General features: G+C 38.8%; 1 protein-coding gene across 1 annotated transcript in view; it reads right to left on the bottom strand.

Annotated features, from left to right (window-relative positions):
- The window catches only part of LOC126298183 (uncharacterized), a 138527-nt gene that overhangs the window by 110731 nt on the left and 9057 nt on the right, over positions 1-18739 (bottom strand). The window contains exon 3 of the mRNA XM_049989491.1: positions 17659-17778. Within this exon, the coding sequence (XP_049845448.1) occupies positions 17659-17778 (120 nt within the window). The remainder of the gene's footprint in view (positions 1-17658; positions 17779-18739) is intronic.

Consider the following 18739-nt stretch of genomic DNA (forward strand, 5'->3'; position numbering starts at 1 on the left):
CTAAATAGCAGTGTACACGTGGAAGTGGAAGTTCCTAGTCCGACTGCTGCTGTTCTCTGACCAATGTTGTGAGATGACACAGAATGTTGCAGGGAATTCATCACTTGTTCTCGTAAAGAAGTCTCAGATGTAAAGAGGTTACAACATGCTTGGCGCACAACACGGCGAACCTCCCTTGTAGTGGTTAGACGTGATTTACTGGAACCTTCACGAAGAGCATGCCTGCCTTCACGTTCCCATGCAGTCCAACATCTGGTCACTGTGATACCTAAATGCTTCACAAATCTGAGTATTTTACGATTAGTCCTGTTTATCCAATGAAGACCCACAGCGAGGTTCCTTTCAATATCCGTCAGAGGCTGATAACGTTCTCTCATACGAGTACTGTATTTCTACGTGTCGTCGACAGTGATCACTGTACATCTGGTGTTGTCCACGCTTCTTATATACCCTACCAGGCCTCGTAAAGACACTAAATATGGACAACACTAATGCACTCTGGTGGCTGTTCTACTTGTCACAGAGAATGGCAATTCAAATTATTTACATACCTACGGATGCTATGTATGTGTACGAAGTTACACTGACGTCTGACCATGTCTTCTAGTTGCTTCACTTTTTTTCTGGTATCTTTAACCCAATGGTTCCCAGCATGGGGGTAATTACCCCCTGAGCGGCAAAAAGACATTTTCTGGGGGGGGGGGGAAGGGGGGATGGTAATAACAAAAAGGGCTACAGTCAAATAAATAAATTAGTTCAAAAATCAGTTTCACTACCTTATTAGACTAATAACTAATTCTAAAAGTGTCAAAAATAAACATTAACGCATAGCGGTACGTGGTACAGAGAATATATTAACGACAGACATTTTTGGAACTTCGGACGCAGTGGACGATGACAACGAGCTGCAGCTGGCCACTTATCTGTATTGTTGCGGCAGTTCATTATTTACTCCACAGAGTTACCGGCTCGCTCGTTGTTCTTTTGTCGTTAGCCTGTTGTTAGCTCGCCAACCAAGCCGACGAACACGAAGTGAGTGCCTCCAGGTTCACTACCTTCTCAACGTTTTTCGGACTGTGACGAGAAAGCGAAAGAGCTGAGCGAAGTTTTTCCTATTCAAGCGCTAACTGTTGGGTAACAAATTCCTTTCGTTTACTATTGAACATAAATAGCTGAGTCGATAAGTTATAAGCAGGTGTATTAGTTTCTTTTTTTATCTGTAGTTCTGTTGCCACTGAACAATAATCATAATAAGAACACTATAAATGGCGTACACTGCTACAATCTAAAAATTACACTCCTGGAAATTGAAATAAGAACACCGTGAATTCATTGTCCCAGGAAGGTGAAACTTTATTGACACATTCCTTTGTCCGACCGTAATGGGGATGAATGATGATGATGATGAAGACGACACATCAACACCCAGTCATCTCGAGGCAGGAAAAGTCCGTGACCCGCTGGGAATCGAACACGGGACCAAGTGCACTGGAAGCAATAACGCTACCGCAAGACCACGACACACTACCGCAGGTAAACTATTCGCGTAAAATATTTGATTCTTTTGTATCTTAGTATCATATCGCAAACTGATGATGAAGTGACAGTGTTTTCATTATTGGTCATATTTATTACGATTCTTAGAAGTTAAGTAACTCACTTCCTATTGTCCGAAAAATACGCAGTGATTATAAGTGCAAAGTGCGACTGCTGATTCGAGGGAGGCAGAAATTGGAAGTCTGATAACGTTGTCTTTTTGCGAAATACGTCCTCCAACCTTCTCTACAAACTTTTCGAAAACTTTCATAGTCATCTGCAAGTAATTTCTGTACCCCATACCATCACCCATTTCTTAAGTATCCAGAAGGTTGTACCCACCTGTGTTTCTTACTTTCAGAGCCTCACGTATCCACCAATATTTATAATCAATGCTGCTATTTTTCGGTTGTTGCACTTTAGATCACATATTTATGCCAACGAAAATATCTAACACATCGAAATAATTTTTTATGTTCATAATAGACCAGTATCTATTTCTCGTCGGAGGAGATTCGTTTATCAGTCTTATGCATAATTTCACATTGTCCTTAAAAGAATAATCTGAAGACCTTAAGACGCGTCCACACTAAGGGTTCAGCGTTGAACGTGTTCCGTATGTTGTCGGTACATCAAAGGAATGTGAGGGTTCATTCTCACTCAGTTTGGGCGCAACGACAGCGTTTAAATTGGGGCGCAGCAGTCTCCCAGCAAGAGCAAGTTAAGATTGTAAATGCCACATTTGTTGTTCTGTACCGTCATATGAGAAAGAACTGCTATCAGTCTTAATACCAGTGTTAAAAACGAGAGCAATGTACGGTGGGAAGAATCTTTTCATTGAACTGCTTGATGGAAAGGCTGAACAGTGTGAATTTTTTCATCGAATGTCGTTCAAAGACTAAACGTCTATTGCACATGAACTACGAATAATGAACACAGATTGCACAACTGCAATATCAAGTAGACTTCTTGGTGACGGCAGATTCCTTTATGGGTTTCATGTACCTGTTCAACGTAGACAAAATACACTGAAGCGCCAAGGAAACTGGTATAGGCATACGTATTCAAATACAGAGATATGCATACGGCGCTGCAGTCGGCAGCGTGAATATAAGAAAAGTGTCTAGCACAGATGTTCGATCGGTTACTGCAGGTTATCAAGGTTTATGTGAGTTTGAATGTGGTGTTATAGTCGGCGCGCGAGCGATGGGACACAGCATCTCAGAGGGAGCGATGAAGTGGGGATATTCCCGTACGACCATTGTGCATTCCGACGGACTTGGGCAATTCCAACAGAATAATGCGACACTCAACACGTCCAAAATTCCTACAGAGTGGCTTAAGGTTCACCGTACTGAGTTTAAACGCTTCCGCTGGCCACCAACCTCCGCAAACGTGAGTAGTATGTTGATGAGAGTTCTGGACCAAAGTGCGTTTTGGAGTAGCATTTCGAGGTTGCAAACCAAGAATCTAATTTTGCAGTCTTCCCCAACGAAAAAATCTCATCTGTCTATATTGAAAAAAAATCTCATTCCCTCATTTAAAAATTATCAATCTAATAAATTTTATTCTTTATCAATAAGAAACAAAAAAATCTCATTTGCCTGTGTCAAAAAAAAACAAATTCTCATATTCTCATTTTAAAATTTTCAAATGTAATTAATTTTACTCTTTGTAAATAACAACCATCAAACATAAAATCTCAAAGGTTCATTTTAGCCATAAACGTTTTAATAAAATAAAAAACCAAATTTCATATTTATATAAGTACAATGAAAACAAAAATGACCAACAAACATCAACAATTTAAGAACTTAGAGAATTATAGGAAAGGAAAGTATGGATTGAGTTATAAAGATTTAGAAAATTATTGCAAAAAATGGTTATTCAAATTTAAGTAGAGAAGATCTGTTTGAATTTATTAATTATTTTAATAGGAAAGAAATAAAGAAGAGAGAACTAAAATAGGAAACTTTAAAAGAACTTTGATCAATTGGTAAAACAGATAATTAGAAGAAGTATTCCAAACTTAATAAATAAAAAATTAATCAATCTTATTGTAAATCCATTTGACAATATTAACGATAGTGATAATAAATTCAATAAAAAATCTTTAAAATAACCTTCTCAAATCTGTAAAACGAAAAAAATACAAAATTATTTGAGACTTAGAAAAACATAATTGAACTTATCAAAATATCTGAAAGTAAAATTAATAATGATAACAATTGAAGTATAAATTTTTAAATAATCTTCATAAAATTTGTAAAATGAAATATTTAAGAAATTATTCTAATTGTAATAAAGAAGAATTAATTAATCTTATCAATAGATCTGAGAAAAATATTAATAATTATGATCAGAAAAATATTAATAATGATAATAGGAATTATTTGCAAAAACTTCTGGTAGATAAATACCAAGAAATTAAACAAAAAGATTATCAGTAAAATTTATGAGGTTTCAATTTTCTAGATGATCAGCATTTTCTCAAATCATCTAAATGGATTTATAGTAAAGTTTCTGGTTGTAAATCAAGAATAATAGCTTATTCAATTAACACTAACGATAATATTGTTGAACTACAAAAATTTTTTAGTCAAACTAAGGGAGAAATAATCATAAAAGTAAAGAATATTTTAATACAAAAAGAGCAATTAAAGTTAACATGGAATTTTATTGTAATTTTAAAAGACACAGGGAAATACAAGAATTTATTTTTAAAACAACCAATCAAGTTTCATTAAGAAAAATATTAATAATTATGAATCAGAAGATTATGAATCAGAAGATTATTATCAAACATCAACGAATAAACTACTAACTGAAATGGAAGAAATGCAAAGGAAAAAATCTGGTTGATCTTTATTTTATATAGATAATTTAGAATAAAATCTTAATAAACACAAACCAATTTTTGGTTCTTCTTATACTGATTTACCAAAAGTAATTAAAGATAAAAAAAGCTGTAGTTAATGTAAAAAACAAAGATAAAAATGTTTTCTTTATTCAGTGAAATCGGCTATATATCCAACAAATGATCATGTAGAAAGAGATAGTAATTATGAAAATATTGGATTGGAATTAGATGAAAGTTTTGAAAAAGAGAAAATTAATTTTTCATCTCAGAATATATAAAATTCCAGAACTTGAAGAGAAATCAAATTTTTCAATTAATGTTTATGCACATGAAGACAATGAAGAAGAAGAAAAAATTATTGTATATCCTCTTTACCATACACAAAATGAACAAGAAAAACATGTTAATCTTCTTTTAATTCGAGAAGAAAGTAATTCACATACTGTTGGATCAAAATTCTTTCTAGATTAATTAGTTCACTACCAAGTAAACACAATGGAGGAATTTATGTTTGTGATCGCTCTCTCATCAATATACTACTGACGTGAAAATTATTGAGTATATATGGGATGTCTTGTAACATGCTGTTCAGAAGAGATCTCCACCCCCTCGTACTCTTACGGATTTATGGACAGCCATGCAGGATTCATGGTGTCAGCTCTCTCCAGCTCTACTTCAGACATTAGTTGAGACCAGGCCACGTCGTATTGCGGCACTGCTTGCTCTAAGAGACCCTGCATGATATTAGGCAAGTGTACCTGTTTGTTTGACTCTTTCGTGTATATCAGCTATTGTTATCGAAGTATGCATATTGTTCTGTTATTCTAGGTTATCTGTCTTCAGCTGACTGAAATTTAATTAAAAAGAATTACACCAGACACGTTTCGCTTTTATTTGCAAACCATCTTCTGTGGTATTCTATAAATTGAATACACACGTTCGGACATTTATCTTTTGATTCTTTTAGGTTAAAAATAAAAGCGAGACGCGTCTGGTGTAATTTTTTTTAATTAAACTGCAGTCAGCTCAAGACAGATAACCTATAATAACATATGTTAACAGCTGATGCGGAAGATGGTCACACAAACAAACGTACCATGCATATTGTTCTTCGCTTCATCGGTTTCACATGCAACATTATTGGCGACTCGCTGACAGTCAACATTTTGTTTTGTTTTTATGTGATATTTGTTACCCTTAGAATCCCACAATTCCTGCTTTAGTATGGAAAGAGCTATAAGTCGCTTAGTTTCTTTGCTGTTATACTCGATACTTAGTGAGAACACACTGCCGCAGTGCAAATGTAAATACTCACTGGGTCACTCCACCTGCGAATATTAAGCCTTTTATGCAATATGTGGTATGCTGTAAATTGTCAGACTGTACATTGCGTGACGGCACAGTGCAATACTCAATTGTCGCTTCTTTCTGACTCACGTCCGCACTGGCAATCTCCCGCAGTGCTCAGTCTGAGAATCCCAATTTGGGTGGAATTTAAAATGCCGGGGAAATACTGTCCTGCAAGCACCGGCTTCGAGTAGCAGTTCTACGAACTCACATGAGTTGCCGTCCAGAAGTGAGTCGCAGCTTTGCGTCTCAGAGCGTTCTAGGCTTAGCACTACTGCATCGTATGCTTTCATTCTCTCCGTCTGTTTCTCAGACATAAATATGGTGCTGCTACTCCGGTCAGATCTTCTCTTTCCTTTACCAGCCAATCTAGAGAGCTCAGTGGTAAATTACAAATCTAAAAGTCTGTGGTTCGATACCCGGTCAATCTCAAAGTTTTTATCTCTCGCTTATTACTTCTTTCTCCTCTGAAAATGCTGAGTTACACCGTGGTTCTGAATCCACGTTAGACAGTAAGTTAATTCCGACTATAACAGACTAAGTCAGTTCAAAAGTCGGAGGAGGGCAAGGACATACCACCTATAACAGGACAACGTGTAATAAAACACTGTGGGGTTAAAAACACTCTTCGGTTGGGCGAAGCTTTACTTTACTTACATAGAGCAACGATAACATTCGTGTTAAACTTACAATGAACAAAGTTCAGCAGAAGCAATGCTGACACCCATGCTAAACTTACGATGAACAAAGTATAGCAGCACTATACTAATGATTCTGAGGTTACATACGACTGCAGATGAATAAATGGCAGGAGCAGTACGTAAATATGTATACACTTCAGGCTATTAAAGGCGGTTCATCATAAATTGAGGGGAAATGTTTATGGTAATATATAAATTAAGTTAATTCATTTGCAGTTAGACGTAAACCGGAACTCATCAACATCAGTTGCATTACTTTTTTTACTATTAATGCTACATTTTCGTGACCTTTTTTTTTCAAAAATCCACTGTGGTGTGCTTCTTTCTCTTAAATTCCCGCACTTTAGACAACTTTTCGTTCTTCCAGGATCCATGCCATATGAAAAAAAAAGATCTTAAAAGAAGCTTTTCTTACAGTTGGGTTTTACAATGATAGTTGATAACCGTAACGGAAAGTCACAGTTTGTTCTGTGCAGTAAAGTGCTAACAGCAGAGAGTATGAAATCCAGCGAATTGAAAGGCCACTTTGAAATAAGTCATGCAGAGTTCGCTGGAAAAGACATTGAATTCTTCAAACGCAAAGAAGCTGCACTGAAAAGTTCACGCATGGATTCATCTGACTACTTTTTTCAGTCGATAGAAGCTGGTGTTGAAGGTTCATACCGAATCGCTCTTCGAATCGCTGAAAACAATAAACCTCATACAATAGAAGAGGATCTCATCAACCCTTGCTTACTAGACGCAGTGAAATTAGTTCTAGAAGTGCAACATGTAGAAAAGATAAGCCCTTTCTAACAACACGATCAGAAGTCGTATCGAGGACATGAGTTTAGATGTTTTGGACACACGATCAACGAAATAAGATCAAGTAATTTTTTTGCACGTCAGTTATGTGAATCAACTGACGTCCATCTTGTTCCCAGCTGCTTGTCTATGTTCGATACATAAAAGGTGATGGCCTAAAATAAGAATACTTGTACACGGAATCAATGAACACTACTACACGAGGCGAGGATGTTTTCCGATCAGTAAAGAATTTTGTTGAGGGAAATAAGTTGCAATGGTAGAAGTTGGTGGGTGTATGTAAGACGGACCACATTCCATGTTGGTCGTTCGCTCTGGTCACACAGATTGGTGAAAGAAGTTGTTGCAAATGCAACATTTAGACACTGCATTATACATCGCTATGCTTTGTTAGTGAAAACACTTTCACCTGATTTGTTGAAAGTACTCACTCAGGCAGAAAGATTGTAAACCATATGAGAGGTAGTGCAACAAACACAAGAGTTCTCAAAGAGTTGTGGAAAGAGGCCGGAGCGAAATTCGACGTGCTCTTGTTCCACACAGGAGTTCGTTGGCTGTCACGTGGCAAGGTGTTGCATAGAGTACTTGAGCTCCGACCACAAACTGCTTTGTTTATGGAAAGGGCGAGGACAGAAAAGGAGAAAGGCCTTACATACCAGAATAACAGATAATATATTTATTATCAAAGTGGCATATCTTGCGTATTTCTTTACGGAAATCAATACGCTTAGCATTTCTGCCTTCAAGGAAAGATGGTGAATATTTTGACGGCACAAGATAAAGTTGCCAGCACCCTCCGAAGGTTGGAGCTCTACCAACACAGAGCTAAAGTTGAAGAAATTTCGGTGTTCCCCGAACTGACAGTACTGTTCTATGCCAAAAGTGAAAAAATGTTCATATACACGTAAAATAAAACAGCACTTATTATCAGCAACAAATTCTATCAATAACTGTTTCCCTGAACTGGTGAATCGACAAGTATATGTCTAGGTTTCAAGGTCGTTTTCAGTAAACGAAGGAATATTTTCAGAGAGCGTAATTTAAGCATAAGCAGAATTTACTGGACTACCTGAAGACAACATACTGAAAATATATTTCTCCAAAACAGAATTAGCAACATTTTGGACAATGCTGAGCGACGAGTATAGATTATTATCAGAAAAAGAATTAAAATATTGATTCCATTCACTAAAACTTATAGGTGCGAAAGTGGATTTGCTACTATGGTGGCAACAAAGCGAAAGTAAGGAACCGGTTGAATATGGAACATGATTTACGATGTACACTAACCGAGAGCACACTGAATATAAAAAGGTTGTTAAAAATAAGCAATACCAGCCATCTCACTGACTTTCTTTATTTCTTGGTTTAATAATACTCTTAAAAAAACATGTGAGTTTTATTTGTTGAACGTTAATAAAAAGTTGTGTATTTTCATGTACTTTTAAAAATTGGAACGTTCAAAACGTTTTTTTCCAATAATAATGAAGTAAAGATGGGTCCGCCATTTTGCAAGCAAGCAACTGGTATGTTTTACTAACCAGACACGTATCACCACAATTGCGGCATCCTCATTGTGATTTTTGTTTTATATTTTTCTTGCAGTTTACACTATGTGAGTCCTGTGGCTGCCAATGCAAATTGTCTACAGTTGTAGTAGATTAACAGACCATGTCATCCTTCCTGAATCTGGATTGTCCGGAGGTGTGGCTGGATTGTTTTTTGTACGAAACGTATATCTGTTTTTTTTTGTGTATTTGGAATGACTTTTTCTCCTGCTCGTTTGTGAATAACTGCGTCTTGTTACTTTTCTCCACTCTCAATTTTAGTTAGGCACTAAAACCTGTTGGGGGTGTTGGTTTCTATATGTTCTCGTTCAGAGATAATTGTATCAAAAAAGTTGGGAACCACTGCTTCAACCTGATGTAGTCATATTCGTGAGTGTATGCTAAACACAATAATTCGTCTTAATTATTCTGACGTGCACTACTTCTAATACATTTCTGTTAATACACAGATGACTTAAAGATGAGCACTCGACCTTAACTGACTGTCGATAAATAAATACACATAACACCAGCTTTTGGTTGTTTCGTGTAGAGACGTTGTTGGTGCTCGTATGGTGGGTGCTTCTGCAACCAAGATAGCTGAAGTGTTTTTTGATTCGAGAAACACAAATTGAAAATTTGCCGCAACAGGGAAAGCGTAAAAATATCATCCGTCAAATCAAAATGTGAACGAAAATATGTGTTAAGTGATCATGACAGACGGTTATTAAAGTGGACTACAAAACTGCATGTCGCACTCGCAAATCCAGTCAGCACCAAAACAATAGGGAAGGGGCTCCAGTAGCGGGCAACTGCAGCGCGAGCTAGAATTCCGGAAGTACTTGTCAGTGATGCAAATGCCCGTAACAGGAAAACGATGTGATGAAGCTACGAAGCCTGGACTCTGAAGCAATGGAAGAAAGTAATTTGGTGGGATGAGTATAGTTTCACACTGTTTCCAATACCTGGCAGAGTTACGTCTGGCGAACGCAGTCCCAGGACCTGGTTGAAGACTACTTGCTGCCCAGAGTGAAACATGTCGGGGATTCGGTGATGATTTGTGCAGCCATGTCGTGGTATTCCTTGGACCCCATGGTTACTCTGCAGGGTCTCATCAGTGCTAAGGATTATGTAAGCATTTTGGCTTATCAAGTCGATCTAACAGTACAGTCGACAGGACTCCTGCTTGCAAGACAGGACTGGATCTGTGAGCACTAGAATGAATTGTTTAGACTTTGCGGACAACTTAGGAGAGAAGGATGCGTGACCGCTTTCCACATCACCACAGTCGTTACCTGAACTGGCCCCTATTTTGCAGGAAGAATGGTTTACGACTCACTTTAAAACCATACACTTATCCATTCCGAGACGACTGGAAGCCATTTTGAATGCCAATGGTTTTCCTACACCATACTGGGCTTGGTTTTGTCCACTTCTCGCCAAGCTTTCCACTTGCGACCATGCACTGGTACGTCCATAGGAACGCTTCAGTGAGTCGACGCAGTATCGGCTACTCAAGTCTCTGCTATACAGTCACAAAAGTCAGACTGTTAGAGAGGCCTGCATCTCTCGGATGACGCTGTTATATAGTATCCGTGTCACGAATTAACTTATGAAAGATTTCTAAGAAAAGTAAGTGATCCATATCGCAAAAGAACTGTTTCATCACTTCGTTAAACGCTTATTGACAGACATTTAGTATGTGTTTTATATGGAAATGTGAAATAATAGCGATTACAGTATTTCATTATCTGATATTAGGAACTTTGTGTGTTTTACTGTGTGCTTCCTTCCTTTGATACCGCATGGTAAGTGAATCTTTACAAACTTAACCATTTGCGGCTTCTCAACTTTTACTGAACGTAACTGCCGACAACTTTCGATTAGTTGTGCTGAGTTAAGGAACTTCCGTAGCCATTCAGTACCAAGAGTTGCAAGGTGCTGTTAGGAAAATTTTGTAAAGAGCTTGTCTGAGCAGTGAAATTGAAGAAGCGTTGCAGAGTTATTTATACTTGAAGGAGTGCTTTGTAATTCAATTGTGGCATGTTAATAACATCAAAGCCGATTTCATTCCTATTTCGCGTCAAATTATAGAGAAATTTTCTGTACAGTTGCTGAGATGTCAACCAGTAGACAGATGAGTACAGATTATAGGTTTTTGACTATTTGCTAGTTCCAATAAAATATTTCGGTAGCTCATGATGAGTGGGTGGTAAGGAATAGATTGTTTACGTTAAGCAACAACTATAGTTACGACAGAAAACCAATTGAAAAGCGGCGACTCTGTTCCAAAGTACAAAACAATATTATACGTATCCATAGCGAATGACTTTTTTTACATTAATGTGAAAAATTGTCTGTTATTATTGGAAATGTAAATGATTATTTATATATGTACATTTACTGTGTGCGCAAGATATGAAGTTTGTAAGTGAAAAATATTGTATGTATGGTACTCCATAGCGTGTGAGAATTTGATGAAGGACATCTTGCTGTACACCATGAGGTGTATATAAAACATTTAATTGAGAGACCGGTATTCAGGCATAGAACCCATCGTCACTGGCGTACATCATGTACCTATACATCGAATGTAGTGCGTGTCAGCTACAAATTCTCTGTGATGTCAAAATCCATGTTTATCCAACGGTACACAGTTCGTCGATCGTTTGCGTTATAACTGTCAAATGTTAAATGGCGATGTCTGTTGGTCGTTTGCGTTATAACTGTCAAATGTTAAATGGCGACGTCTGCTGGTCATATTGGACACTACTCTCACAGAATGTAAACATGGAACTAATAACCTCTGACAAATATTTTACATGCAGCCCATGGAGCTAATAAGATGTCTATTTACAAAAGTTTGTAAGTGATTGTTATTCCAACAGTTATACGTATCTTTATTGTAGTGTCAATGTTTTTCGTTCAGTGATTATACCGATAACATTATGATTTACGAACGCCATCTGAGACTAAAGAACGATAGTTAAGGGGACCAGAAGCTGCCAGGACACGGCAAGTGAGCCGTGCATGCGAACCTACTAAAGTGTCACAGGGCAGGCACAAAAAAAACACGTCCTCGGGTGCAGCGAGATTATGCGCGTGTATTGAAGTTACGTAATTAACCTGCAACGCTCCGTAGCTATGAAGAAATTGGCTCGGTGGACTACAGTACCTGCGCTAGTTGACGGTCTCCTGCAGGTCATCATCACATTAAGGCAAAGTACTAGTTTTTCTTAGTACTGCATCAGGTCATAGCTCAGTGACACTATTTGGTGTGGCAATAAAGCTATTAAGAGTGAAATAAGAGACAATGTTTCCCATCCGTAATAGGGTTCTGTACCTGGTCCATAAGTACACAGATTTCACCTGTCGAACACAGTTAACTGATAAAAATATACAGTTATCGAAAGTTTTCACTATTATAATCAGTAGATCACAACTTAAATTCGGAGATATTCTAAAATTTATCCCATTTCAAAACATAAGCTTTTACATTCAGATGCGGTGCGTTAAGGTAATAACGAGTATGTGAAATTAGTACTGTTCTAAGTTGATGGAAATGGTGTTGTATCTGTGTTGCATTCTAAGTTTAGTGAATGAGAAAAATATGATTGAGTACGAGTAATCATACATTACGGATCTATTGATAGAATTGACTCCATTTGCGACTCACTGATATTGCAGTCATGAGACAGTAGGTGTTTCAATTTTCTGAACACTGAAACTTACCGGTCTTCCCACCTCTTTCAAATCTTGTCGAGGTGTGAGTAAACATCTGTGCATATTGTTGCGTCCAGATAAAACTAATTTTGTCCGCCATAACTGTAGGCTCTTTGATTGCTCTGGGAGATGTCTCATCAATCTAGAACACATAAAATATTAGTTCACTTCATTACATAAATGAATAAAAGATTTACTTAACTTTGACACATTTCTTTGCAAAAAGAGTACTGGATAATTTACAACTATTATGGAGTAGCAAAACATCAGGAAAGAACATTTCATCAGAAACTTAAACAACTCGTTGGTCCTACACTATGATGTTGACTACTGTAGCTGAGGTCACGCCGATCTCTTGCGTGTTTGACATTATATTAACCTTACCGTGAGGGCATTGTTGTACTGAGAGGGAGGGCGTGTCGTCTGAAGTGCTCCGCATTACAGCGAGCCCTTGCTAATCTCCGTGGTATCGATTCGCATTGTCGCATTTGGTGTGGCACCGCGATATGTCGAAGATACCACACATACTTGAATAGATAGTTCTTCATTTTAGAAACCTGTATCATCTGAAAAACGTCAGAGGTGATTACTGATATTGTCAGTCAGGTCGTATGAAAACATGAACAATAAATCCCCAACACACTTCCCCAGGACAGGCTTGAAATACTTTCTACATATATTGTTGAATTCCTATCGACGCGTCCGCTCTACCATTAAATTCGCAATCATGTCGCAAACTTCGTTTGATACCCCACAGTATTGTATTTTTTAATAAGTGTTAGTATAGTACTGACAACGGAATGGTCCAATATGACATGTCGAAACATACCCTAAAACTATTTACACTGGAAAACGACAACGAAAGAAATGCACTGTCAAAATTTTAGATGCTAAGAGGCACTGCAAGTATTTAAAAAAAAAAAAGCTGAAAATTGTCAAATTCGTTGCGCGCCAGGTGGGGGCAGAAATGTACACCCTTACTGACTCTGAGTTGCATGCGCAAATATGCGCTAGCGCGCGCACACACACACGCACACACACACACACACACACACACACACACACACACACACACAGCCGAGTTCGGTGGTACATCTGTAAACAGGAAACACGACACAACCCGATCCTAATTTAAAAACGACGTTTCAGATTACCATTCGTTGATAGTTTCTCTGACATTACAGTAAACAGTTACTATTCTCTCGAATTAGCCACTCAAGTAACATCTGTTACAAATTCAGTTGCTTTTTGCAGTATTGGTAAGTACTGACACTACAGATAAAGCTGAATTAGTATTTATTGTGCTTCTGTAAGGCATGCCTGCTAATAGTTTCACAGTAATGTGGAACCCAGTTAACATTCTCAATTTAGTAATGACGAAATATGAAGATCGTGGTTTCCAGGCGGAATCACCTACTTCTCCTGAGGACGTACATAATTGTCATTTGTTAGCTGACCTCCTTGACATGCATTCGAATGATATCGACATTTCGTTTGAAATTGTGGATGCGTTAGAAGAAACAGGAAATAACTATGACGATTCCATGAATTGTGCTTCGGACGACGTCAGTTGTGCCAGTAACAGAAGAATCATACCTTCCAAGCCTTTAAAAAAAAAAAACGCACTGCAACATCTTTCAGCGACAAAGAAAAGGTAGTGAATTGTTGGTTGAGCGAAGGAGGGAAGAAACGCTTGAAGTTACGCAATGTGCAAAGACGTTTTCGTTTCGTAAAATCGCAGCATGAACTGTAGAAATAGAAGAATGAATCACATGAGCTGAGAAATATGCGCCAAACGGAAACCCGAAACCATCTGAATGAAAAACTGTTCGAAAGATTTAGAATTGCTCGTGAGAGGCTATGCACCGTTACCTGTGGAGATCTACGAGACCTCCGAATTGCATCTGACATGAACACTGTTAATTTCCAGGCTTCGTCGACCTGGCTACGCAGGTTCAAGAAATCGAACGGAATATGAAGTCGCAAAATTACCAAGATTCCGTCACGTAGCCGTGTGGAGCAGCTGCCAATGATAGAAAATGCTACAGAGAAACTCATAGCTGACTTAAAGTCGAAACATGCTGTTATCCCAGCAACTGCTGTTTATAACGCAGATCAGTCAGGTTTCGTGAAAGAACTGCATGCAGACCGCACTTTATCATTTCATATGGTTCAAATGGCTCTGAGCACGATGGGACTTAACATCTGAGGTCATCAGTCCCCTAGAACTTAGAACTACTTAAAGCTAAGTAACTAAGGACACCACACACATCCATGCCCGAGGCAGGATTCGAACCTGCGACCGTAGAGATCGCGCGGTTCCAGACTGAAGCGCCTAAAACCACTCGGTCACATCGGCCGGCAAACTTTATCATTTCTGGGTTAAAAAGACGGAGTCTGTTGCCCAAGCAATGGATGCAATGACACATTCATATACGACAATGCCAGTGATAAGTATGAGTGGTTTACTGTTTCCGCAGCTGTATATCTGTCTTAAAGAACCGCAAGGTAAATTAGGACCAAAAATTTAAAAAATGGGCTGTTTAGTTACCAAAATCTGTAATCGACATATCAAAATAACGAAAAATGGGAAAGAATAATTTTCAGCATTTCGTTCGAAACGTATTCCCACCAGCTGCAGAAATTAATTCATTGCTTTTGTTGGATTCATGGTCTGGACATAACGACGCCTCTGTTTTTGTGGAGGACGATAAAAAAATCTGTAGATTTAATGTCGATTCCGCATGGAACTACTAGCACCATTCAATCTCTCGCTAAAGAATTTTTTCGACAGTGGAAAGCAGTTTTCAGAAAGTTATCAGACAACATAATTTCCGATACCTCTCTCTCATTTCAAGTTCATCAGCGGAAAAGTATTCTTAAGCTCCAGTCATTTGTGGATGACCGGTTTTCTTCGCCACGCGTTACGAATTTTATCAAGTATGCTTGGTATGCAGCGCAATATGCAGAACAACCGCCGGGACCATTTCTCACTCCATCCCAGTTCTGTCTAAATAAAACTAGTGGTTACTGCGAAGTGCCTGACTGCATCAATTTTTCCTTTGCCGGTGTGCCTGGCGCAAGGAAAATTTTTGGTTTTCTCACTCAAGAGACACTTCGCATTTTTGTGACGACTCCAGGGAATAAACAAAGAACTGTTTTACTGACAGTCAAATGTACAACATTCAAACATTGTCATAAGGAATGGCCTACAGGAATTGTTGTAAAATGTAGTACTGCAAGACACACTTCATTTCAACAAATTCCACGTCCTCATTGATGAATGTTGTCTCTGACATCAAACATTGCCATGATTTTATTTTCTCTGATAGCTACTTTTGCCAGAATTAAATGTGCAAGAATTGAACTGTCGATATGAAGTTATTCTAAAAATGTTTGTATAGTTTAAGCCAGGTTTTCACCGGAGCAAACAAGCTAACAAGCATGAGCAAGAGAGAATTCTGTCCGGAATATCCGGTAGTTCTCTTGCAGGTCTTTCAATTGTAAACCACTGCAGCTATTTAAGTGTCCCTAACGTTCCCCAGTTACCGAATCGGGAAATGGAGACCTGCAGTTTAGCATGGAATCCAGACCAAGTGTCTTTCGAGACCACTCCAGTATCTGTGAGAAGTGAATGCTCGGTTAAGAACGAAAGTGAAACAGTTGAGGTCTGAACGGGATTTGATCCCGCGCTATCTGGATCATGAAGCGTGCGCTTTGCCACTAGACAATTTTTGTTTTAGAGAAAACAAAAAACAAAAAAGAATATTACCAACAGACGTTACACGCGTAGTGGAAACGCTAGCTGTGTCACCTTCTGAGATGATGCTCAACGTCGGTAATTAGTTCTATTTATAAATTTCCCCTCAATGGTAATGAGAAGCCAGGGAAAAATGGCAGCCGACATACAAGGAAAATTTTGGGTCAGTGCTAAGCAGAGATGGAGATGCAATTCCGTGTAAAGTGCACGATCTCCACGCATATCACGCTTCCATACAAATTGAGACACTTAAATTCTTCCTTCCCTGCGCCATTTTGCATACTCCGTCGAGAACAGTGTGCTCGCCATGCAAAATAATCGTCACTGAATAGCAAAGTTTCGCATTGTGACTCTAACAAGACAGAGTTGTATCCTGTATGCCGAATATTAGCTCCAAAAACTAAAAACTAATAACACGGCGTTTATAGGCAATTTTCGCTACCCAGTGTTCTCTTTCATTCCCTCTAGTATAAACGATTCTACCCATACACAAGCGAAAAGTAGTGAATTTTCTGCAAATGCTCATCCCCAAGTGTTTGCTTCCATTCGCTCCATTGTAAACCAGGCTGTAGGTGCTCAAAAATTTGTGTCTGAACTCCGGATAATTCCGGTACGCGGCGCTGCGTGAGTGATTCGCCGAGTCGCGTGCTAGGCGGGCAGGACTATACGAACCGCTGGTATAATCTGTTCTTCGCGGGGCAAAAATGTGTAACTTCAACATCTTTTACAAAGAACTTGCAGTGTCTCTTAGCAGCTAAAATTTTGGCAGTGCATTTATTTCGTTGTCTTCTTCCTGTGTAAAAAACTTCTGGGTAGTTTTCGACGTCTTATTGGACCATTCCCTTGTGAGTCAAATGTTTTTCGCAAGTTAATGAATGCTGCATCTAACTGACCGCCTTCCTCCACAGCTCTCAGCATGTCATATGAGAAAAGTGAAGTGCGAGTTGGATTCCGCGTACCGATGTTTTCGGAATTCATGCTAGCTGGCCTTGACGAGGTCCTTCTGTTCGAGATACCACCCTACATTTGGGCACAGAATGTGTTAAGATTCTACAACAGATTTATGTCAATGATATTTGACGATAAGTTTGCGGATCACTTCTGAGACCGTTCTGTATCTCCCTCTAACCCCTGGACAGAGCGTTTCGTTAGAGGGATCACTGGTATAGGACACTGTTCTGTGTAGTTGTGAGTAGATTACATCAAGGTTAACAGGGGAGGCTGCACCTACCTGTCATTACCCATTTCTTCCAAATTTATAGTATTTGCATGGCTTGGCCAGTAATGAACATGACAGAAGTGTGAGCTCCAGATGGCCACGCGTTTAGAAAAAAAACATGTTTGGCGCAGATCGGGAGAGGCATTAGCCATTTATGTTACCACAGTCGATCTCCAGCGGGACGGGCAACTCCTGCCCAGGGGGCAGCGCGTCGCACCCTGTGCAAGCCAGCTCCCATCTGCCATCGTCGGACGTCCTTCTCACCGTGGTGAATATCCATCCTGCACAGGAGGCGCTATCGATTGACGTCAGAATTTGTGGCGGCGTCTTCACGCAGCATAGTATCTGAACCACAGTGAGTAATGCACCAGTTGGTTATGTTTCGGAGGGTATAATACAGATGAAAGTGATGAAACGTCCCCTTAGAAAAATTTATGAATGACTGTGCTGATAAACCTCTTACGTTATTTGATTTTCAAACAGCTGAGCAGAACTGAACGTACTCAGACATTTCTCTCTTTACTTATTCTGATCAACACTAAACTGACACACAATTTTTCTAGCGCAACGCAATCTGACTTTCAATAATCCCTGCAAAAGAATGGTCCTGACTAACAATAGCCTATGCCTTTCATGAATCACTTACCTCACAAAAATCTTCGTTACTCGAACTACTGCAATACAGCCAGCGCCAATACTGCCAGCTAAATAAAGGATTCTAACTACTGATAGGCATAGTTAGCAAATGAAAGATTTTGATAGAGAATAAACAATGTATTTACCTTAATAATGTTCAAAAATCATATATATATATATATATATATATATATATATATATATATATATATATATATATATATATATATACTCCCGGAAATTGAAATAAGAACACCGTGAATTCATTGTCCTGGGAAGGGGAAACTTTATTGACACATTCCTGGGGTCAGATACATCACATGATCACACAATGACAGAACCACAGGCACATAGACACAGGCAACAGAGCATGCACAATGTCGGCACTAGTACAGTGTATATCCACCTTTCGCAGCAATGCAGGCTGCTATTCTCCCATGGAGACGATCGTAGAGATGCTGGATGTAGTCCTGTGGAATGGCTTGCCATGCCATTTCCACCTGGCTCCTCAGTTGGACCAGAGTTCGTGCTGGACGTGCAGACCGCGTGAGACGACGCTTCATTCAGTCCCAAACATGCTCAATGGGGGACAGATCCGGAGATCTT

The sequence above is a fragment of the Schistocerca gregaria genome, chromosome X (genome assembly GCF_023897955.1).
Source record: "Schistocerca gregaria isolate iqSchGreg1 chromosome X, iqSchGreg1.2, whole genome shotgun sequence".
In the NCBI taxonomy this organism is placed as follows: Eukaryota; Metazoa; Arthropoda; class Insecta; order Orthoptera; family Acrididae; genus Schistocerca; species Schistocerca gregaria.